The sequence below is a fragment of the Miniopterus natalensis genome, chromosome 7 (assembly GCF_054644295.1).
Source record: "Miniopterus natalensis isolate mMinNat1 chromosome 7, mMinNat1.hap1, whole genome shotgun sequence".
Lineage (NCBI taxonomy): Eukaryota > Metazoa > Chordata > Mammalia > Chiroptera > Miniopteridae > Miniopterus > Miniopterus natalensis.
Genome location: NC_142087.1, coordinates 23,301,534 through 23,325,492, shown reverse-complemented (window position 1 = coordinate 23,325,492; position 23,959 = coordinate 23,301,534). Strand labels below are relative to the sequence as shown.

Here is a 23,959-nt window from a genome sequence, read left to right as displayed (position 1 = left end):
GGGCCTACGTCTTGGGCACAGAAATGTCTTGATTGTTACGCAGCCAAACCTGCCGTTCCAAGAGTGTATTAGAGAAAAAGGAGGCAGGGAAATCAGAAGTAGAAACCCGTACGACTTTTAGAGCCCGGGCCAACTCATTTGATTGTATCTCGTGGCACTCAAGAGGCCTAGCCCTATGGCCACGTAAATACATCTGTGAAAGGGAGAAAAAGGCCTTTAGATGACTATTTTTAAGTCTCTCTCAATGGAAGAAAAGAAATCAGTACATTGGTTGAAATGAATACTAATCTCATCTTGATCCAAAAAAGAGAAATAGTTGGTTGTGACAGGCTACCGTGGTAATGAATTGATGCAGTAAGCCTAATAATGAGTTTATTTTAGAGATTTTTGTCTTTGCTATCTGACCATCAGCTACAGACCACAACCCGGCCAAGGATTTTAAAGTTCAAGCCTAACTTGTCCTGGGGGATCTACTTTCTTTCTTGACTGGTTTATTTATTTATTTTTTAAACAAAACCCAACTTCTAGTATTGTTTTAAATTTAATATGGAGATTGGGTTTAGGGGTTTGAGGCTATTTCTTTCTGTTTTGCACACTGTTGTGTGTGTTTTTCTCACTCCCACAGCCTGAGGCCAGTCTTGAAATGGAGAGCCTGATCCACTTGGGACAGAGGCCACCTGGCTCACGGGGGTTAAACAAAGCTCTACAAAGCAGGGCTTTTTAAAGGCTTTCCCTTCCTGGGAGTCAAGAGGCCCGAGAGGGATGTGGCCCCTTGCCTGGCTCAGCATTGTCACTTTGGAAAGGTGTGGGCTGTTTGGCAGGAGGGACAGTGGACCCCGGCCCTGGGGCGTGGGAAACGCTTCCAGACACTAAAGGGGTTGGGGGTGGTTCAGAGAGAGGGGTATCGAATTCCTGTTCAGCTACCCAGCTCCAGTCAGAAATAAATAGGTGGGGGTGAGGGGCAGTTTGCCAGAGGAGGGGGGAGGCAGGCCCGGGGCCCTGGCAGCGGAAGCCAACCCACTGAAGCGCCCTTCACCTGTCTTCACTCTGCTCCCCAGGGAGAGAAAATGCTTTCAGGGGACCTCGGTGACCAGCAGGGCTGTCTGCTTGGCTGAATCTGCCTGTGTCAAACCAGTGGGTTTCAACAAAAGAGCAGCGCTTGCAGGAAGGGGTGAGGGCTGCCAACACGGAAACCATCACCCCCTTGGAGGAAGCACCTCATCTTTTAAAGGACCACCAGGGAACTGGTTTACTCAAGTGCAGTGGTGCATGGGGCTGCCGCGGCCAGTAGTGTGTGTGTGTGTGTGTGTGTGTACTCGCATGCCCATCCATGTGTACGTGCATTCACACACTCACACGCAGACCTAGGGCTGGGGCTCCCACGGGTAGCAGCTGCTTCGTTCTTTCTTTGACTATCTTTCTGAGTGACCAACATTAACCTTTTGTGGTCTTCCAAAAAGAGAAGGCCAGAAATGCAGCTCCATTTTCTTTTCTTTAGGGCCAACAGGTCATTTGATCAATAAAACACAGGCCACCCCACCCTTCCGTCCTGCCTGTGGAAGGTTAGCAGACAGGGATGGTGCACAGAGAAAGGGACTGACCCAAGGGGGCAATGGGCAAAAAGTCAGTGTTGGCCTAGTCTTTGGAGTTTTTGACCAGGATTTTCATTAGTTTCTAAGCCATCCTGCCAATAACCCTGATATTCGGAGCTATGGGGAAACCTATGTTCTCAGGGCTGTGATGATTTTTGCTGTTTAAAGGGTAACTGAAAAGTCTGTGACCCCACGGGAGTGGCCCCGTCCCTCTCCCTCTCCCGAGCTCCGAGCATTTCTTTCAGAAGCAGCACCTGGACGGGAGCTTCTCGTTCCTGCGCTGGGTGGGGGGACACAGAGGGAAACAAAGCGCCGATTGTTCCTTTTCACCTGTTCTGTCTATATGAACAGGTGGCTCGGGGGTCTCGGAGGAGAGGAGGGCAAATAACTTCTGCTTGTCCTATCTCTGCAGCCCCAGCTTTGTGACGGGCATGGGGAGGCCGTGTTTGATACAAGTCCCAGAGCCTTTGCCGGGGGAACCCTGTGGCCCTCCACTGAATTCTTAGTTCTCCCCACACCTGGAAGCTCCAACAGCTCCCTCGGCCCTCAGGAAGCCATCGAAACTGCTGAAGAATTCTTTACCTCCCGTCGGGCTAAACAACAGCATATTTTGATGAAAAATGAGTTGCAACCTCCACTGCTCTCCTGAGCTCACCCGCGGCTCCATCATGTGGGCCGTGGAGGGCTTAGCATCGCACAGTTGCCTTCTCTTTTTGGAAAAGTCGGGTGGGCTTCCCAGCTCCGTGGGTCCCAACTGCTTTTGCACTACTGTTCTTTCCTAACATTTAGGTGATATTTTTCAAGGGTCCCAGTGTGGTCTAGGTGGAGTGTGAGGGTTTCCTGATGGATGAATTCATCTGGGAGAGAGAAAGGGGATCTTGAGAAACTTGGTTCTTGGGGTGAAGCCCCAAGCACTTGGTAACGTGTCAATGAGGGGAAGCACTCACTGAGGCCTTGTGTTCCCCTGCGTCCAGATATATTCTGACTTTACATTAGTCATTTCAAAATATATTACACTCATAGCTCAGTCCTCAGCATTGAGTCCCACAGTGCCATTTCCCACCTCTGGGAAAAAAGCATGAGCCATGGCAAGCCTAAAATTGTTCCAGGCAGGGCCTAAGCACCTTGGGGGTAAGGGCAGTCTGGTCCCATAAAATCTATGGACAAAGAAAAATCACTTCCAATAGAGGAAGGCACGGGGGGGGGGGGGGGGGGGGGTGATGTTGAGCAACAATAAGGAGATGTCTGTGCTTTTTTTTTTTTTCCTAATCTGCACCTCCCTCCAGTGCATTCTTTGTTCTTTATCAGAGAGCCATGTGGCCAGTTCCTGGAGAGAGGGCAGTGGAGCAAAAGGCCTGTTTGTCCAATTAATCAATGAGAACAGTGCAAGACTCATCAGACGTATTAATTGGGGCATGCAGTGGTTTCTGTGCATGGGTCGTCAGCACTGACCGCCCTGCCCTACATCTTCCCATCTGTCCGTCTGCCCACCGTGGAACGTAGCAACTTTTCCTCCTCTATCTCCATGATCCCTCCAGCTCTGTCTCTGGTGGAAGCTGAGATTTTCACACCTATGTCATTTCCTGGAGGAAAAAGGCCTCAGAACCTAACCCAGCATCTTATATGCAGTAGGGGCTGGCCTGTGCATTCTAATTGAGGTGGATTCCCGGTGACATTCGTTAGTCACCACGACACTGGTGTTATAAGCAAAGCAACTCTGGCCAAGGAAACCTGATCTATAACGGTGTGGAGAGAGTATCTTTCTTGAGAGAGAGAGAGAGAGACAGTTCACTTAATTAAGAATCAGCTGCTGCGGGGTCAGGTTCACAAAGCCTCTGCCAGGTAAGCTAATTGTAATTGGATGCAGAGAGGAGAAATAAGGAAAAGCTGTCGCTCCCCAAATGAAAAGAACTGAGAGCAAAGCTGAAAAGTATGGAAGCAGGCGAAGGACGACAGGAGCTGCCCAGGGACTAGGCTGCCCGGGAGAAAGAGCCTCTCTCAGCTCTCATGGCACCGTCTCTGGGAAGACAGAGGGCGAGCCAAGCAGAATCCAAAATTAGGAGTCTGTCTCTGAACCCCAAATTGGCGGGGTGAGTATTCCTGGGAGCCGCAGAGCCTGGACTTGATGCCATCCCCCAACTACAGGTTACTAGCCAGGTGACCTTGGGCACACCAAAGAGCCACTTCCTGAGTACTGACTGCATTATTGGTCATACCGAAGAGATGACGTGTGCTTCATAAGGGCTTTGGGAGAGTCAAGTCGGATCAACATCTGCTTTGTAAAGTCCACTGTGCTATTTGGGTGTAGGTGAATATTTTCGCTTTCAAGCCCAGGCACCCCTTTGCATAACCTCCCGTTTCCCTCGGCTTCATCCCATTCCATCTTAGCGGTGTGTGTTCGTCTCTCCCTTAGGAATGTCTGTTCTCACCTCCCTTCCTCTTGTCAAAAATTTCTTCCCCAGTCATTTACACTTTAGAGCAACTGAAGTGTTGTCACCTCCTGAAGAAATTTCTGGTGTCCAAGGCGAGCTAGAGAGGCCTTTGAGGGAGAGCTGCCTTCCTGAGTGCCTCTGAAAGCATATTGTGATTTGCCTGGCCTGCTCAGGTGTTAGATTGGCCCTTTCCCACAGCTACCGTATTTCATTAACTTCAGGGCATATTATTTTGTTTGGTTTGGTTTTTACATTTCAGTGCCTCTGATATAAGAATGTATCTTATAATCATCAGTGTGTCATAATTTAATTAGCAATGTTTGGGTTTTTTTAGTGGTTTATCAAATAACAGTGCATCTCACAATCAAGGGTGTTACACAGATGAAGTGCCCCACTATTCTTATAGAAGATAATGTGATTGTAAGCAGGATTCATTAAGGGGTTAAAAAGAAAAGTAGGGCAAGGCAGCAGTTGCTCGGAAATCAGATCAGGAAACAAAGAGATGGAATGTTTCATTTTCTTCCACCGTTCAGCTGCTGAGCCTTACCTGGATATTTGGATTCTGCCCATTGATATCAGCTTTGGAAAGATCTGGGAAGTTTGGCAGGTCAAGGAGAAAAGATCTGGGACCATCTCTTTGCAGGGAAGGGTGCCCAGCCTCTTGCTGGAATCGCTGTCTGGGGAGGGGCTGGTGTGCAGCCTGGTGGTCCAGATGCTCCCCTGGTGCTTCTTTGGAGAAAGGAAAGCTGCTTTCTGGTGTAGAATCACTTTCCACATTGAGGTTATTCTAAAACACACGAGAAAATGAACAAATAAGTGGGCCGTGATTTAAAAATACCATCCTTAGCGGTCTATTAAATTTGGGAGCAAGGACGATCGCAGTGGCCGGAATTAAGCCAGGACGGTGTTCCCAACTCGTTTTCACTCCCTGTGGTTTAATTTTTCCATATTCAATAGGCCGGAATTCATCAGGAAACCTCCCAGCCGCCACCTGGGAATTTTCTGAGAGTAAATGAGTTATGGGTTATATATTAAACATCCAAGGCATCAACACAAAAGTACTATTTTGAAGGACAGTAGGTTCTCAGAACTGGAATCAAATCACTGCTTCCTTTTCACAGCTTCAACCGATTAACTGCTCGGGCTTGAGTTATAACCCTATGGTCCAGAGTTTGTTTTTTTGATGTGGGTCATGGAGCAAAAGATCTGACCAAACCGAATAAAATACTTGAGCCAAATCATTGATGACATGCATTCATCTATTCATTCATTCATTCATCTTCCTCCCCCCTCCCTCCCTCCAATTAACAAATGCCAACCACATATTAGGCATAGGAGACACAACCGTAAGGAAGGCAGACACAGGCCCTACTCTCTTGGACTGTGCATCTATCTAGTTGAGGGATATGAACAATGAATATATGGATAAATAAATAAAATCAGATCGGAGAGTGGTGACTGCTAAGAACAACAGAAAGAAGGAAATGATAGAGAGCAGCCAGGGACACCATTAGGTAGGTGGCTCGGGGAAACACCTCTGAGAAGGTGACATCTGACACGAGATCTGAACAAGAGAAGGACGCATCCTGCAAAGGTCTGGGGGAGAACATCCTAGTAGAGGGCATAACAAGTAAGGTGGTCCTGAGCTGGGGATAAACATGGCTCATTTGAGAGACAGAAAGAAGGCCAGCGAGGCTGGTGCGGCACCAAGGAGGGAGGGACGGCATGAGATGAAGATGAAGAGATGGGGGGAGCTGAAAAAAAGTGACAGAAAGGCATTCTAAAAATTTAATGCCTTTATTCTGGAAAGTGCAAGCCTGTGGTTTTTCCCGGCTAGTGAAAATGTCTCTATTTCATCGTCACTTGGGGGAGAATTTTTCCAGTGATTGAGAAGTGTAGAAATTGCTGGACTTCTTTCCCAAACCAGCCCTTCTCCTCGCATCCTCTCTGGACCTTTCGTTGGAGGCTTCCTCCATCCCTTTGGGGATGGCATTTTCATGTTTACTGGTGGAGGGAGATGTGAAGATAGAATTTCACCAACCCTTGGGTCGGTGGTTGATGTTCTTGTTTTTCTTGGGCATGTTTTGGGGTTTGGAGCGTATATTCCAGCACACTGTCTCCACACGCACTCCCCGCCCCCCGCCAGTGCTCTGACCCAGCCAAAGGGTCAGATCTGGTATCAAAACACTCCTGACTCTTGAGTCCCCAAGGTCAAGCCTGGCCCGAGGATGAAACTCATGCAGCAGATAAATATCTTGTTAGAGAGCGAACGTGAGGGAATAGATTTCTCTCTCTCTTTAAACAGAAAGGGGGCAGAGGAATAAACTCATTGGTACAGAAACCAGCTCTGTGGATGTTCCAAGAGCCCACGAGGAGCCCTGGGATAGACGGCATGTCTGCGGCCTTGTCTTTAAAACACGAAGTTGCAGAGGCTTTGCTGGTTGCTCTCAGCATGTTTTTGCTTGCCCTCTCCTTTTGCTCAGGAGATGTGGGTGGAGGCAGTGTCTTTGTTCACCTTTCCAGCCACCTCTCTGCCATGGATTTTGTCTCCTGGCACATCCTCGTAGAGGGAGTTGTCCTGGCTTCCCAAGGCACTGCCCAAGTCAACGGAGGCCAAATGTGTTACGCTGAGATTGAGCCCAATGCATGAAGAGAGGAAGAGAGAGAGGGAGAGAGGGAAAACACATGCTATGTCTTTTCTCAACACAACAGCTTTCTATCACATCCCAAGGGGAGATCACTAAATGTGACTGTTCCCTTGATTTTCTTTCTGGATCCCCAACCCTAAAACTTCCCCAGTAGTGTTAGTGAGGACAGTTGGAGTCTCAAGGACAATTTCTTGCACAGGATTTGGGAATATAAGTCTCAGAAGGGGCCCAGGATTTGCTTGCCAGTTGCTTGAGGGATCCCCTACAAATCCAGTCCTAACTGCGTTGTAATAACTGGGAGTTACTCCTTCATTGGGTTGAAAACGAAGCTCTCAATCTTTCTCCCTGTGATGAAGTGCTCTTCCTCCTACTGAGCATATTTTAGACGAAGAGATAAGCGATGTGTTTTTCTGCTATTTAGCATTTTGCTTAGATAGCTGAAAAAACAAGAATCGTATCAGATTGGTTTCTTGATCTAGCCCTGGAATTTTTCCTGGTAGGCGATACTCCACCACAGAGTGATCCTGGCTCAGCCACGGACCAAGAAAACCCTTAAATGTCTCTGTGGCTCAATGATCCCCCATATAAAACTCAGCAGATTATAGGGAGGATCCTGCACCCTCCCAGCAGGATGGTCAAGATAACTCAGGTTGGGTTCTATCTACACAGGAAAAGAGAAGTATGGAGTTAGGCGATTGGCTGGGCAATTCAGGCCACAAGCGCCTCTGCCGGGAAGAGACTGGGGCTAAAGTATGTTTTGGCTTGAGTTAGGCATGCAGTTGTGGCGTCTGTCCATCTTTTTCCCTGCCCGCCCCCCCCCCCCCCCACTCCAAGCTCAGTGTTTCTAAAGGATTTGAAAGATGGGAAGTAATAAAGAAATGCTAATCACAATCTCTGAATATCTGAATACCCTTGCATCTCGACCAAACATGTTTATCTAGAAACCTTGGCTACCTAGAGTGGCATGTCCCCCAAATCTTCAGAGACTGGAAGTCCTAGGATGGGGAAGGTGTCTTATCATGGCTCACACAAAATGAAACTCAACTTTATTTCATCAGTAACAGGATTCTGGAGTGGCCATTATTTTGATAATCTTGACTTTAAATCTAGGGCGGGAGATGGCAGGCAGGATCCACTAACAATGCAGGAAAAGGTCTTTTCATACTTTCTTAAGGACACACTGCATATTTTCTTTATAGAGGCCCCAGTGGAGGTCTTCACTGATGGACATCACTCATTTCTCACTGAGCTCACTCATGAGTGGCCCGCTTAAATTACACTAGCAGAGTGAAGGTTCTCAGGAAGGGTAGATCTCAGAGTAAAGATTTAAATAGTTTGTGTCTCATTCAGGAAAGCAAATGTCCTCCCTTGGAGACAATACTTAGGCAAGTCTGAGAATTGAAGAAAAGCAATGTCACCATCCTCCCCAAAGTGCTGCAGGATTCATTTCACCTGAATTCAAGTGACACGAGGGGGGTCTGCTTAGCTTAGGAAAATATTTCTTTACCCACAATGTGTCTTTGGGTTGATCTTTAATCTGTGACAGTGCTATAGCTCCAGTAGTAATGTTTTCTCTGCAACTCTAATTTGAGAGCCGTGGCTGCCAATAACAAGAGAAACAGAAGAACTGAGGCTATTATATGGTTGATACAGTGGCCAAATTAGCCAGCTACTGCTGACGCTCCCCATCTTTGTGCATAGCTCCTATCCCTCCATTATTTCATAGCTTATTCTTATCTAAAATAGGAATAAACTCATAATAAAATGTCAATAATATTGTGGCAGACACTGCAGTTGCCTACCCAATATGCATTCCCTTTTTTCTTACTGTTTTAGGTGGCAAAGTGCCCAGTTAAAACTACAGTTCCCAGCATCCATTGCAGCCAGAGGTGACCATGTGACACAGTCCTGCCCAATGAGATGTAAGTGGAGGGTGCTGGGTGGCCCTGCTGAATGGGAGGCGGAGTCAGTTTGCCTCTGCCTTTCTCCCTTCCACCTTCTGCCTGAAATGTGGGTACAAATGCTCGAATGGAAGGAGGCAGCCGGCAGGCACGAGAATGAAGGCTATCCTCTAAAGGTGGCAGGAGGGAAAGATGGGGGGCCTGGGTCTCTGATGGCATCGTAGAGCCATCTTACCAGTCCTGGAATGGTGACCTCTGAACTTTTACCTTTATCATCAACGTTCATGTTAATCGTGACAATGCTACAGCACCAGTATCGTTCCCTGTTGTGACTCTAACTCTGACTCTCAGTAAAAAAGGGAGAAGCCCTGTGTAGCTAAGTGACTCCAAGTGGAGTTCCCTGCTCCTGGCAATGGGACACAAGCCCCAGCTGATGAGGTGCTGACCGGGCAGTTAGAGAATCACGGTGAACTTCACAGGGCAGCCAGCTACAGACAGATGCTCAGCTCTGCGGCTAACTTTCCTGATAGCTCATGCCAATCTTCTCAGTTTCAGCATCTATACATTGCATAACTCAAGTCTATTACTCACCGTGCAATGTAATATTTCCTTTAATTTGTCCTAAAATACTATCCTTAAATTTCAAGGAGTTTGCCCTTGCTAAAAGGAACCAGAGCTCCTTGGAGAAATAAATGGCTGATTCCAGAGCTTGGGAAGGAAAGCATAGGTGAGTTTGGGATACTTTACTGTAGCAGAAGGCAAGGAAGCTCCCAGTGACTAACAGTGTCCTCTTTAAAGATCATAGGAGCCAGCTTGAAGGGCCCCACTGCACAAAGATTAGACAATTTGGGCATCAAAACAAAAAGTTTGTAGTTGACCACCACACATTGAATCTGTGAAAACCTCTGAGCCTATGATACTCACAAAAGAGAGAAAAACAGAAAAACTATTGTCTCCATTCAAGGTAGGAATTATAATACTCAATTCCTTTGAACACTGGTATTAAAAAGAAAGGAAGGTTTTCCCAAGGAAGTAATATTTGAGCCTAGATTGAAGCATATGGAGAGGAAAGAGCAGAGTGGGAGCTAGGCCAGTGAATACTGCAGGTGAAACGACATGGCGGGTGCAGACTCCCCAAGACCTGGCTTGGCTTGGTGTAGGGACCCAGAGGATATCAAAGCTGGAATGGAGTGGATGTTAGGATCTAGGCCACTCTTCTGTCTTAGTAAGAGATCACTATCACTGAAGTAAATAATATAGATGCCAGGCCCAACACTACAACATCTTGACCCACCCGCCGTTGACCTGAAAGCTTTCCATTACAGTGTGCTGTGACTTTTCCGCTAGACCACCACTTCCCTGGTGGCATAAACCTGGGTCATTTGGAGGCTTGCTGAAGCTGTCTGTGCTGGGATCTCTTCCCTCCTCCTTTGCTCTCAACAGTTGGCCCTAAATGCCCCTGGGAAAGCTCCGCAAAGATGAACTAAAAGAGAAAATCTCTCATCTGTAGACTGGGTACAGTTTCTAAGATGACAAGCCCAGGTTCTTTCTTGTTTATGTCCTTTCTTCCCAGGACATCACTGGCCCAAGACCAAGGCTGCCCAACCACTGCCTTCAGCCACTGCATGGCTGGAGCTGCTCATTTTGGCCATCCTTGTGACCAAGGTGGATCACCACAGCCACATCTAGGTCAAAGTGGTCACAATGGTCAGAGCTCCCAGCTAGTCATTTGGCACAGGCAGAAGGAGCAGGAGGGGATCTTTGGAGAACCAAGCCACAGGGCAAATTAGGGTGATCAGCCCCAGGGGTGAGATCAAGTTGGGAAATGGGTGATGGCATCCATCTTTGGGAAAAGCGTGCTCAGCATCGCTGTCTCAGTCTGCAGAACCCACCTGCCCTGTTCTGCAGACACCAACCAAAGGCTGGTGTGTGAAAACAGGCCTGATCTGACCACTTCCAGAACCTCCAGAAGAGGCACAAACTAGTAACAAATTGTGGCTGGCTAGGACAGTTTTAGTGCTTTGGAAAAAAAAAAGCTGTGGTAAGTATTCCCACATTAACACAACCAGGCAGACTTCTTGGAGGCAGACGGGATGGCAGATTTCTGGAGGGCAAAGAACAGGCCGTATCTGCAATCTCAAACCCCACACCCTCCAATTCCACCAGTTCAGGAGGCACCCAATAAGTACTAGTTGATGATAATGATGGCCACAGGCCTAGTTAGATTTTATTTTAATTAGACTCAGGCTATAGGCCTCATTACCCCTCATGTGGCTTTTATGTGGGATTCTAAAGAAAAAAAAAATCCGGGAATCCTCTATTGAAGATATTAAAGAAGATATTATTAGCAATGCTTTTGGTCTCATAGACTTTGAACAACAAACAACAGAGATTATAATTAACGTCACTGCAGCCTCCCTCCTTAAAACATACTAACAATATAGCTAATTAGCAATATGTCCTCATTTGGGGCTGGACATCTGCATATTATTATCGACAATGCTTGTTTCCTTTTTCCAGATTAAAGGAAGCCATACTGCACCCAGGCATATGGCTGCGCTCCTTCCACATTAAAACACTGTTTTCTCCTACCCACGATAAACACACTCAGGGTTTTATCTGCGCCGGGCATCGATTTTTGTCTGGAACACTTCCACATGTCTAAAAATAAGTTCAAGAATGCCACTGGTGGTGTTTCAAAGGGAAGAGCAAACGTTTCTCCGTTTGGGGAGATAAAATAAAAGGGCGCACTGATCATCTTTACACATGACTGGGGAGCAAGGGCCCCTAGGAAGAGAAACCAGGAGAGAGAGGAAAATGAGTTTCAGACCGTAAGCTCTGCTTTCTCAGGGAGCACACTCGTTCTTAGGCATCAGGACCATCACCCTAGGAGTGGCAGTGGGTTGGGGGAGCTTGTTCTGGAAAGAAGTACGCAGGGGCCGTGGGGGGAACCGTGCACCGTTAAATACACAGAGCGAGGCTGGCCACCTCCCGCTCGCTACCTGGGCGGGACGGAGCCACTCTCAGGGGGCAGCAGGGAGAGAGCAAATAGCAAGGGCTCTATTTTAAAGCTGGGGTGAAAATGCAAATTCCTGGCAGAGGGGAAGTGGCCAGAAATGCGCTTCAGTCTTTGCTGTGGGACCTGGAAGCCAACTCTGGGAGCTAGTGACACAGGCACATCATGGGTGAAGAATGCAGGAGGGTTGCGTCTTGGCTGGCAATGGAACCTTCTGTTGAAAGCCTGACTAATAGCTGAGGAATCTCTCGTTACAGTGGCAGGATGTGTCATAAGAATGTTTATTTTAGGGCTTGGGAATGACCCTGCTTATGATCCCAGTGGCCACTTTAGAAGAAATTAAGACTGGTCAACTCCTTGCATTTGGGCAGGGAGCTGGCTCCACTGGGGAAGGGGCCATGAGTGGGGCCACCCACCCCTGTGCTCCTTACTTAATTGAAGGCGCTTGGGGCGGGCTGACTAAATGGGAGTCAACACCCCACGGGCTGGCCTGGGATACTTCTGTAAACAGCTTTGATCTTGAAAATGTGCGCGTTATTGGTGATTTTTCAAGTTGTGCTTTCTCCGCTGCTGGCAAAGAAAACAGAGTGGGAAGTCTCCAGGACCCATTTCCTTTATGTCCTGTGAGGCTAAAGAATGAACAGAGAGGAAACATGAACTAGTCTTTCAAGTCTAAGAAAACATGTAAGAAGTAGAATACAAGGGTGGGAAGCCACACTGGCCAAAGAAAACTACTCATCACGTAAAACATCTTTGTAAATGTACAAGGATGAAAAAATTGTATTTTCCAGAACTCTTCTCAGGGGAAATGGTGGGCTTGCCTAGAAGGAGCACTTTAATAGATCTCTTGGGGTGTGCGATAAACCCTCCTCGAGAGTGTGCTGAGGGTTTGTCGGGGGAGGGGGTGTATTTGAATCAGAGGGCAGAGCTCTCTTGCTCTGGGCGATGAAGAACAGGGTGGCCACTAGGGGGCTTTGGTCCTAGCTCCTTGGCCATGGAGAGCTCAGCCTCCTAAATCAAACTGTGAGCAAAGATTTGAGAACTATGGATTACTGAGGATTTTTCAAGTCACGCTTTCTCCGTTTCTGGCAAAGAAAACAGAATGGTAATGCTCTGGGACCCATTTTCCAGCACTTAATTCGAAGAGGCACCAAATTATTAGCATGCCCGAATGGCCCAACTCTCTAAGCCCTCCCTTGGTCAGAGGGGAGCGTGTCGAACAGGACCAGGAGACCCAGGGAGCTAACAGCTCCTGCAGTGATTCTGTATCTCCCCACATGGAATGCGGGGAGCCCAAGGCCTAGGTCAAGGCTGGTGTACCGCTGTCGGAAGGCAGAGCCTGGAAGGAAGCCAAAGAGCATGGGATGGCAAAGTTCAGAGGTTCACCTGGGGGAGTGGGGGTGGGCCTGGGGACCCTTGCCCAGCTTATTATTTTAATTAAGAAGATGGACTTATCTCAGCACCCAAGACTCCTCATTGAAACCTACCACAAATCTCTCTGCTCCAGTATCTCTAAAATAGGTTTAAAGAGAACTGGACCTTGGAATCCTGGAGAAGGGCTCATGGTATTGTGGGAGGGGCCTGGGCAGTAGGCATGGGGCCTGGTCTATGTCTCAGCATTGCCCTTACCTAGTTCTGTAAGCTTAGGCACCTTATTGCACATTTGCCCCTGTGGCAGGTTGGTTTGCAAAAGTGTCCACAAATTCTCTTTCCCTAAATATCCATGCCTTGGGTAGTTAGTTCCCACACTGTCTTTGCACTTGGCCACATGACTTACTGTGGCCAGTAACAACAGTAAACACAAACAAGTGCTTGCTCATTGAGGCTTGCCTATTTTTTTTGCTCTTTGGAATCCTGAGACTCCTGTGTGAAAAGGCCTGGGCTAGTCTACTGGGTAATAAGAGACATATGAAACAAGGACAGTCTATCCCAGACTAACCAGCAGCTAATGACCAGTCACTCAAATGGAGACCATCCAAGACCACCCTAGACCATCCTAGGCCATTTAGCCCCAGCTGAGCCAACCTAGACTAGAAAAGCCACCCAGCTGACCCATGGAACCCTGAGGAATGATAAATGTGTGTGGTTTTAAGCTAATGCATTCAGAGTGGTTTGTTACACAGCAAAAGCTAACTGATACAGGACTTCAGTTATTTCTCCTGTGAAATGGGCACGGTGAGAAAGAATGGGAACTGCAGGAAACCTTTCAATCCATCAGGTTCCAACATCCTAGGACTAAAATCTTCTAGAGACACTTGTTCTGGAGAAATTATTTTCCAACAATTAAAAATACCCTTATCCCAAATGCTGAAAACATCAAATTGAGGATGGGAGATTAAACAAAACCTGATAGTTCTAAATGCATAAAATGTAATGACCATCTTCAATGACCAGAACTCTATCTTCTCCTTTCTCTTCTCCTTCCACCTGCTGACTCCAAGCTGTGCAGAGTCTGTTGGAACCCACCCCTCCCCCCCACACACACTGTTTCTGTCATTTACATGTGCTGCTTTGTTAACAGTTCCACTGACAGTTTTTCAAATATTCTGAGTGGAGCCTTAACAGTTCTCCTTCACACTTTCATGAGGCACCTGTACAGCCCTGTGGGCTGCCAGAAACTAGTAATGCTCATTTATTAGGGAACCCCTACTGAAACCATAAAACAATTATAGAGCTGTCCTAGACCAGCTATGACTTGAGGTGAAGAGAAAGCTGTAGCCACCAGCACCGGCTCCCTTTCCCATCTGCCTGTACAGATTGTTCCTATTTGGGCTGCTGTTCTGTTCTCTCCATGGAAACCGTTTGATCTCTGCTTGAAAAGCTGGCAGCCAAGGTGACTGTGGGCCTTTGACTTGGCTTCACTAACCTTCTTTATAAATGGTTGGGGTGCTCGTTCTACGTGTGGATTCACTCAACAAACACTGGGTGTCTGCTTTGTGCCAGGTGCTCTGCTGGGAAGAGACTGCCACTTGTTAAGACAAACTCTCCAAAACTTGAAAATAAAGCCAAAGGGTGATGCAAGTTTATCAGTTCATCCTGGGGCACAGTATGCAGGCCTGCCCAAGGTTATTTAATTCTCTAGGAGAACGTATGTACCCTCGTTTTGTTTATTATTTACTATTGATTAGGGCCCAGACTAAAAGTTACATGCTCACCGGTAGATTTTTCATCCTGTAGAAATACATGTGCTTTTGTCCAGTTGAAACGAGAATTCATTAAGTTCTCAGCAGAAGGGAAAAAAATTGTTATTATATGAGGTGACGGATGCTAACTAAATCTATTGCGGTGTTCACTTCACAATAAATACATATATTAAATCATTATGTTGTGCACCCTAAACTTTTGTGATGTTATATATCAATTATATAAAACTAGAAAGAAAGAGCAGCAATACTGTCTTATTGCCCAACAGGGCATTAACCAGTTTTGTTTTCCACTTACAAACTTACTTCCTCATGATTTTCCCAACTGATTTTATAAATATTTGTTCCTCAAGTGCTCTGACTGGCATTAATTAGCATGTTCCCTCTCTCTTTTCCCCCCCAGCACCTAAAACCTAATCTTTTTGTCTTCTGGAGAGGACCAGGCCACAGAGAGCACCTGGGACAAGGTCAATTCAAAGACATCTCTCTCTCAATTCATTTACATATATTTACATACATATTTATATATACACACATACCTATAAGTATGTGTACACAAGTATATATAAGTGTATATTTGTGTACATAAAAACATATATACAAGTATATATTTACATGTATATAAATATACATACATATTTATATATACACATATGAATGTGTGTTTAATTTCAGTTTTAATTTTTAATTTTAAGATCTCCTAAGTGTCTTCTCTTTCCTAAACAAACTCATAGAAACCTGGTAATAAAGCTGAGTTATTGCTTTAACCTAGCTATTCTCAAAGTGAGGTCTTCGGACCAGCAGCATCGGTGTCACCTGGGCACCTGCTAAAAAGCTGATTCTCAGGCCCTCAGCAGAATCAGAGTCTGCGGGGTCAGACCCAGCAGCCTGTGGTTTATCCAGCCCTCTTGGTGATTCTGATGGGGGCTACCATCTGAGAACCTTGGCCCTAACAGTTAAGAAGCTATTATTCCCAGGGTACTTTAGCAAAGGGAAAGGTTTCCAGGAAATGGTTCTGTGCTTTTTATCTTGGGGAAATGTAACCAAGTAAATAGCAAATGAGCCCCCAAGGCCTGGGGAGTCACTCGCTTCTCAGGGATCCCCACAATGAGGACACTGAAGAGGAGGGCAGAGCTCCTCACATTCCAGGGTCCCTGGGTGAAGGAAGCTGCTGCTGCGTCAGATGACATTAGAGATCAACACATGAGGTGAAAAGACAAAAACCCTAAGTTGGAGGGCGAACTAGGAGACTTCCTGCTTGTCCCAGCATTAGTACAGTCTAGCCTTGTCACACTTGCTCAGGTAGCAAGGGTCCCTAAGGGGTGGCAAAGGGTTTCTAACTGATTGCTCCCTCACTGTCTGTCTCTGGAAAAGCCACGCAGGCCCATGAGGAAGGGCACGCTTGGGTCCTGGTTGGCTGCTGGACAAACTTTTCTAGCTCAGAGGACTGGCGGAAGATGAGGGAAGGCCCAAGAGAGGTGAAATGATCCATCGGTCTGTGGGAGAAGTGGGAAGAAAGATGTGGAAGACGGAGGAAAGAGTTGGGCCAAGAGTTCCCTCCAGGTGCCCCAAATAGCCAAGTGACTATTCCTATGGTTTGAAGACGGCTCCTTTTTAAACCTGAAGTCTCCCTGGGGCCCATAAAGCCCCCACCACACACAGCAAATCCATCAGCAAGGATAAATCTCAAACTGTCCTGCATCCAACTTGTAGTTTTCAAAGAGATTAAAGCAATGACTCATGTATGAAGTTGAAGACACAAAATCTATTTGTTCCCAGCATAGGCATGGCAATCTCCACCAAAACCAAATGTCCCGTGTGCCTACTCCAGGCACACCCTGACCAGCACCCATCCTGCAACTCCTCTGCACACCTGCCCCATGTTCTTCCAGGGACGGCACCCTGGTGCACGTCTGAAGGCTCTGGAGACAGGGTCAACTGTTGCCAGGAATCCAGCCCAAGAAAACGCTCTCTTCCAACAAGCCACACGGGCCAGCTCGTGCACCAACCAGAGCTTCGCTCTCCTCCAGCAAATTTATGCCTCAGTCCATGAAAACGCCCCTTGCTCGCACTTTCCCATTCACTCCCCACGTCTGCAGGTAGAAAGACGGGTTTTGCCATGGAGCCCAACTCATTTTTACGCAAAGCTCTGGGTGTCCGGTCACCGAGCGCGCGGCTCACCTTCCCCAGCGCTCTGGCCTGTGGAGATGGCAGAGACGCAGGGAGCTCTCCAGCAGACACGAATGCAAACATACCAACGGCTTCTTTCAAAACCCTGGCTTTTCAAAGACTCGCGAAGGTCAGAAGACAAGAGTTTCTTACAAGTAGCCCTGCTCCCTCTCCGACCAAAGCAAATTTGTTTTTTGCTTTCCAAAGAGAAAGAAAAGCGCCCTAAGATGCCTCCCTCCTGCATGGCGCTGCCGGTTCCCTCGCTCCCCTCGCGCCTTGCTTTATCCGCTGCCAGATCATGATCTCAGGCCTTGAGCCCACGAACAGAAGATCCCATTCCCCGGAATCCCCCCCTCCCCCCGCCCAGGCGATGTCCCCCGTTCCAGGTCTTGAACAAAGATCCCACGACGCGTGTTTGATCTCTTCACGCTCCATTTTCATTAGTCCTTCACACTCTCCGTCACTCGGAAAAATACAAACAGCATGGTTCAGTTTTAAGGTTAAGAACTGACAGTCTCCATAAACATTTTTACAATCAAAGCTGACTTATCCACTGCCAGGACTCAGTGTCTGTAGGAGAGGGGTGAGGTGGGATGGAGGCGAGGGGCGGGAAATGGAAAACTCCAGCATCAGAAGAAAGGAACAAGTGCTGGGCCTCCAACTGCTGAGTGAGGGACGCCCCACGGCACCGCTGGCAAGGGATGGGCTCATCCACCTCCAAATAATTAAAGTGCAGTCATCCCCCCTTATCCACGGGGATAGTTCCAAGACCCCTAGTGGATGCCCAGAACTGGGGAGAGCACCAAACCCTAGACATGCTATGTTTTTCCTATACGTGCATACCTGTGACCAAGTTTAATTTATAGATTAGGGACAGTAAGAGATTATAACAACTAATAATAAAATAGGGCAATAATGATAATATACTGTAAGCGAAGCTCTGTGGATGTGGTCTCCCTCAAAATACCTTATTGTATTGTACATACAGCCTGGAGATGCTGAACAAAGGGATGATTCACGTCCCAGGCGGGACAGAGTGAGATTTCATCACGCTACTCAGAAGGGCGCTCAATTTAAAACATATGAATTGTTTATTCCTGGAATTTTCCATTTGATATTTTCAGACCACGGTTGACTGCGGGTAACTGAAACTGCAGAACTGGAAACTGGGACAAAGGGGTGGGGGCTACTGCATCACAGAGAGGGACAGGGAAACCCAAGGGGCAGGGCAGCTCAGGGATGCATTCCCCACTGTGGAAAATGCAAAGCCATCAGCGGCCCTGAGTTATGAGATTGCCAGGCCATAAATATTAAAAGTGGTTTATGAAGAGGTTATAAAATCATTCTAAGGATATTTTAAGTAGAGAAAAGCAGAGGGTAAAATAGGTGGGGGCAGAGAAGACCTGGGATTTAGGCCACACTCCACCCTACACCACCCCAAATATTTACGAGCTGAAATCATCTAATGAGCTGGAACTCACATTGATGGTGTGAGGGCAGATGAGCTTCAGGACCTTTATTCATTTCCCCATCCAACATACAATTAAGGAGAGCCAATCACTCCATTCTGAGGGCTGCGAATACAGTGTTGAGGAGACAGGTACAGTCCTTGCCCTCACGGAGCTTATAGCCTCCAGCAGCTGTTCCCAAGCTCTGTCGCTTCTCCTGATGCCCAGGTCACACCCCAAGCCATTTAATCAGGGTGTCTGGGGTAGGATCCAGGCACCATGCTTTCAAAGATCCCTAAAGGACTCCCAAGTGCAGCAAAGTTTGGGAACCACTCAGGATTCTCAGCTGTGTTGCCATGATTGGCCCGGTCAGTGAGCACTGAAGTCTTGCCCCCGCACCTTAGTGGCTCTTGCTCGGCTGTCTGAAGCTCTATGTGCCCACAAGGACTTCATCCTGACATCTTCAGTGTAACTGAAAAATTTTCTGTAAGCTTAATCCCCTGAGCCCTTCTGAGAGAGTTTCTGAGCTAAAAGTACAGGTCACGTACTCAGAGGCTGGTAGGATGACCTCCTTAATCCAAAACCCCAATCAGGACACGTTACTCAGCCCCCAATCTGATCATGGTATAAAGTATTTGAACCCCAGACCACCCCAGAAACCTCCTGGCTGCCATATCTACGGGGTCCCAGCAGGCTTAAATCACCTGATTCCCTTGTGAAAATAGAAAAAAAGAACTTGCTCGATAAACCCTGTACCTCTGTTCTCTCTGAGCTTTTATATCCCATTCCCCTTCTAGCGATCAATGGAAATTCATTATAGACTTTCTTGGACCTGCTCCTGGATTTCCATCAATTGAGAAAGGAAACATTGCATTAAGTCTTTCTCTGGAAGGTCCCAGGAATTTTCAAAAATGAGAATAAAAGAAAAGAGAATGAAAAAAGCGGTCTGCTTTGAAGTTGCAATGAACACGCCAGGAAACAAAAAGCACAAAGCCCCCAAATGATGGAGCCTGAGAAGAATGTTGACACAGAAGTGCTTCCCCGTCGCCCATTGTGCGACCTAGAGGGCCAAGCGTCCCCACTCGGGCCGCCCGAGCCTGCCAGTTGGCCAAACCGGCGGCATTCCGCTGCAGAGATTAAACCCCGCTTTACGATTGTGGTGCAAATAATAAAGAGCCTGGCAGGGTCTCCGTCCAAAGTGAAAGCTCATTTATTTTCTGAGGTGTATAATTTGGTTGTAAATGTTTCCTTTGGGCCAAAACAACCCAGATTGTGTGTTTGCCTGGAACGCATCACTGCTCTGCCGCAAAAGGACGGCCTCCGTGTGGTCCCGCCGCGCCATGCGCTCAGGGCACGGAGGGGTTCGAGCCGGCCCTGCGCCGCTTCGCGCCCGGGGCAGTGGCCTGGGCAGACCAGGGCTGGGAGGCAGCGGGCCCTGGGCCTGGACTGGCCGCGCCAACTCCCAAGTCCTGGGCCATCTGGGAACGGGCAGGCTGGCCGCTGGCCCTCGCTCACCTGCTGCGGCGCCTCTCGGAGCTGAGGCGAGCGGCAGAGCATCGGGGCCCTGTTCCTTGTGAAGCCTGGCCTTTCTTCCACGTCTCGATGTCTTTATTTTATTTATCTTTTCAAAAATCATCCTAAAATAACCCACGCAGCAATGAGTAATATTTGGATAAAGGCAAAGACAGATTCGTTCCAGGGCTCATGGGCTGACACACGTACTTGGGGCTCGAATTTGGCCCATTGTGTTTAGCCAATCTCGCCCGAATATACAGCTTTTCCTCCTGCACGAGCAGCTTAAGAAATAAAGCCCTTTCTACCATTTTCACGTTTATCGACTCTCTTCCTTGTATCACATACTTTTATTCTGCCTTCCATTTGGATCCCCACATTAAATCCAAAGCCAGTGCTACACTTTGTAGATAAAAATATACTTATTCCACTGCTCCTCCTGCCCCAAACAACAGGTCATGGCGAACAGGAGTTGAGACCAAGGGAGTGGCATCAGAAGTCATCAGGGGACATCCCCTGACGATACCTGAAGCTGTTACTCTAACACTGGGATTTGGGTGAAGGTGGGGGAGAGAACTAGACTGAAAGGGGAAACAAAATCAGCGTGGTTAACCCGGGGAACACGAGAAGAACTGGTAGAAATTAGTGTAATGGGAGCTGGCTCAAGAGGTGACGTTCAATGGCCTCGTGATTATGAAGTTACCTGCCGGGAAGCGATGGAGAGAGCTTTCACTAAACCCGAGAGCCTCCGGAGAGTGACTTCGAAGCAGCACATCAGGCAAAGTGTTACATTAAAAAACAAAACAAAAAACCTCCCTACGGAGTATAGCCATTTCACTGCTAAGATGACCGTCTACCAGTTTGTCAAATTTATATCACATTTTCCCGTTGATCCTGGCCCCACGAAGTCAGTTCACACAGCAGCTATGCGGTTCATGCTCAGCGTTTTGGATAATCACTGGCTGATGGTCTTCAGACCCCTTGTTCAAGGGGAACAATCAGAAATGTTCTGACTGAAGGAGAACTGGGTGAAGAAATGCTAGAGCATAAAGGTTTGTGACAAAGTCATGCACAAAGAAACATTATCATGAACCTTAGCCACAGCCCCAGTCCCCAAGCAACCCAGTGGCTGCAGTAATTCCTTCAGCTCTTTGGCTGCTGCCATCACCCGCAGAGCCCACCTGGAACTTGGAAAATCGGGTTTACCCAGTGTTTGGAGACCACAGTACTGACCCATGATGAACATGTCACAGAGGAAGTTCGGATGTTCCTCAGCATCAGACCCACAAAAGCAAGGGATTCAGACCACGCCGGTTGCGTGAATGTCACCATTACACTGTGGTTAGAGGATTCTATTCTAGGACACACACATCATACTGAGATAAAAGAGAAACCAGGATCTGACTTCTTTTTGAAAACCATAATTCTCTCCTACCTCACTACCTTATGTCAATACATCTGAGCCTCAGGGCTGTAAGTCACTTCCTGCCACGGTCAAGTTTCATCTCCTTTATGAAGCTTTCAATGCTTTTCCCAGTTCCCAGGTGCAAACATGACTCGGCTGAAAGTTGTTTTTCACTCAGAATATTGCCTCCAGAGTTCTGGACAGTGGGTTTTGAGAAATAATTACCCCTTCGCCTAAGTCTCCCTTTTAAGTTGCTCCTACACACACACACACACACACACACACACACACACACCCACTTTCCTGACAAATGTCTGTGGTTCCAACCAAGGCATATGGCAGAGGTGTTGGGGGTCACTAGAATCATCTTGACCTGTGGAGGCCACAAACTGCATGATAACTTCATCACAGGGTCACAAGTGAATCAAGGGACAGCAAGAGACACAAGGTGACATTTCAAAGCAGGTTTCCTGTAGCTGCTTTTTTGGGTAAGTTAAAAAGTTTAAGTCACAGAGTAATAAGAACTTGTAGACCCAGGCTCTTCTCCTGCACATGACGCTTTATTTATTTATTAAAACTCTCTGTTCTACTCCCTCCTTTACATCAGAATGGTAAAACAAAATAAAAAATGAGAAATAAAAATAAGTCAAAGAGTAAGGACGTTATTATATGCAGGGGTTGTTGAGTGACTGAATTATGTCATTAAAAATCAGGTCAAGTTAGGTGGTTTTATACTGAAAAGAAAAAACCAGGTATAAATGGAGAAGCCCAAACTAGTCTCTTCCTTTGTAGAGGCCGAGGCTTTGGAAGATTGGACAACACCTTGGAACTTGGGAATTTAGTCCGGGCCCTGCTGTTGTCTGCTGTCAGTAAGTAGGTAAACTTTCTGGGTCTTAGTTTCTTCATCTATAAAATGAAAATAGCAGTATCTTCTCTGTCTCCCCGAATGTGCTGAGGGCATGTGGAAAGGACAACACTCTCTGAGGTCCCAGACTTTATCGAGCATGTGCTATGTGCAAGGCTTATAGTACATGCCATGGGGTAGAAGGGGGGCAAGTTACTCTTCCCGCTCTCAAGCCCCTCACTCTGTTCTGGCAGGCAGAGTGGGCAGTAGGGATGTGTTGTACCCCCAGAGAATTACATATGCGAAAGAATGCAATCATCCTATAATGGGCGTATAATGAAATGCTATGAGGGTCTAGATATGGCTCATGTCTACCTTGACAGTTCACAGAAAGCTTTTGTGGCTTACCCAGAATTTTTGCAGCCAGAAAAAAGAGGAAGGCAGTATTAGCCAAGGGAATGGCTTGAGCAGAGAGGAAAAATATCATGGGGAGGCCTCAAGGACTAGTAACAGTCCCATTTGGCTGCAAATGTTTATAAAGCAAAGGGCAAGAAATGTTGATTAATTCCAGGTATGCAGTTCCTCAGTACCTGTGTTGAGGCAAGGAATGAGGGAACCACTGCAAGTTCTTAAGCAGGGGAGGCAGCAATTTTTAAATACGACTCTGAGTATCATATTTTGAATGGACATGAGGAGACAAATACTAGAATCAAAATGAACAAGATCTGGAAAAGTAAGGACCCAGGTGGTGAAGGGGAAGGAACTCCACCATCAACACAAACAGGACTGGTCAGGTACCCGACCAATGGAAGGCAGTTTCTGCAAGGTCCTCAATGGTCCCATCTCCTGGAATTCACACTTTTGTGCCATCCCCTTCCTTTGAGTGTGGGATGAAGCAAGTAACTTGCTTTTAATAAATAGGAGATGGCAAAAGTGATGGGATGCCACTGAGGTCCGTTTTCAAAAGACCATGGATTTCGTCTCACTCACAGTCTCTATCTGGCTTTACTCCCTTGTTTGCTCTGATGAAGTCAGTTGCCATATGTGAACTGCCCCATGGAGAGGCCCATACGACAGGGAACTTTGGGCGCCTCCAGCTAATAGCCTGCAGCGAGACGTGCAATCTTGCCCATAACCAAGTGGGTGAACCTGGAAGCCAGTCCTCTTCCAGCCACACCTTGAGATGACTGCAGTCCTGTCTGTCAAACTCAGCTGCAGCCTGAGAGAGACCCTGGATCACAGGTGAGCAGCTAAGCTGGGCCTGAATCCCTGACTCACAGGAATTCTGAGATCATAAATGTCTGCTTTTGAAGCCACTAAATTTTGGAACCAGAGATAGCTCCTACAGGGAGAGAGGTACTTAACTGACATGGAGATGGTAGGGGACAAACGCTCTTTGAGATGAAAATCCCAGATTCATGGCCCAAATTTGTGCAGATACTTTTTTCCTAGGCTTTGTTGATATTAGAAACTTTTCATAAAAAGAAACTTCTCTGCCACCTCTTTCTTCCACTGTTTCCTAGAGCTGATTAATAAAACATGACTTGATTTTCAATTTCAAGCGACTCAGGGGGGCATTCCAATAGAAAACCGGCAGGAAATTAATGCCATACACACCGGGCAAGGCAGATGCTTCTGAATCTGACACTTGGGGGAAACCCACCTTTAATTTTCATACGTATAACCCTCCTTTGATTTCTGCATCCATAGTTTGTTCTTAGGAGCCTGGGGAGGGGGAAATATTCTCTTAATATAAAATGAGTCCTCCTACAAATGCATTAACAACACCAAAATACTTGAATGATAGTTAACAAAACAGTTGGCCAGGGGTTTTTAAGAATCTGTGTTA

At 47.1% G+C, this 23,959-nt stretch overlaps 2 protein-coding genes across 2 annotated transcripts in view; one reads left to right on the top strand and one right to left on the bottom strand.

Annotated features, from left to right (window-relative positions):
• Positions 1-8,654, top strand: part of TASP1 (taspase 1) — a 246,458-nt gene extending 237,804 nt beyond the window's left edge. Inside the window, exon 13 of the mRNA XM_016212011.2 lies at positions 8,509-8,654. Within this exon, the coding sequence (XP_016067497.2) occupies positions 8,509-8,565 (57 nt within the window). The 3' untranslated portion in view covers positions 8,566-8,654. The remainder of the gene's footprint in view (positions 1-8,508) is intronic.
• The window catches only part of ISM1 (isthmin 1), a 55,537-nt gene that overhangs the window by 16,587 nt on the left and 14,991 nt on the right, over positions 1-23,959 (bottom strand). Inside the window, exon 2 of the mRNA XM_087818870.1 lies at positions 4,572-4,811. Coding sequence (XP_087674996.1) covers positions 4,572-4,811 — 240 coding nt within the window. The remainder of the gene's footprint in view (positions 1-4,571; positions 4,812-23,959) is intronic.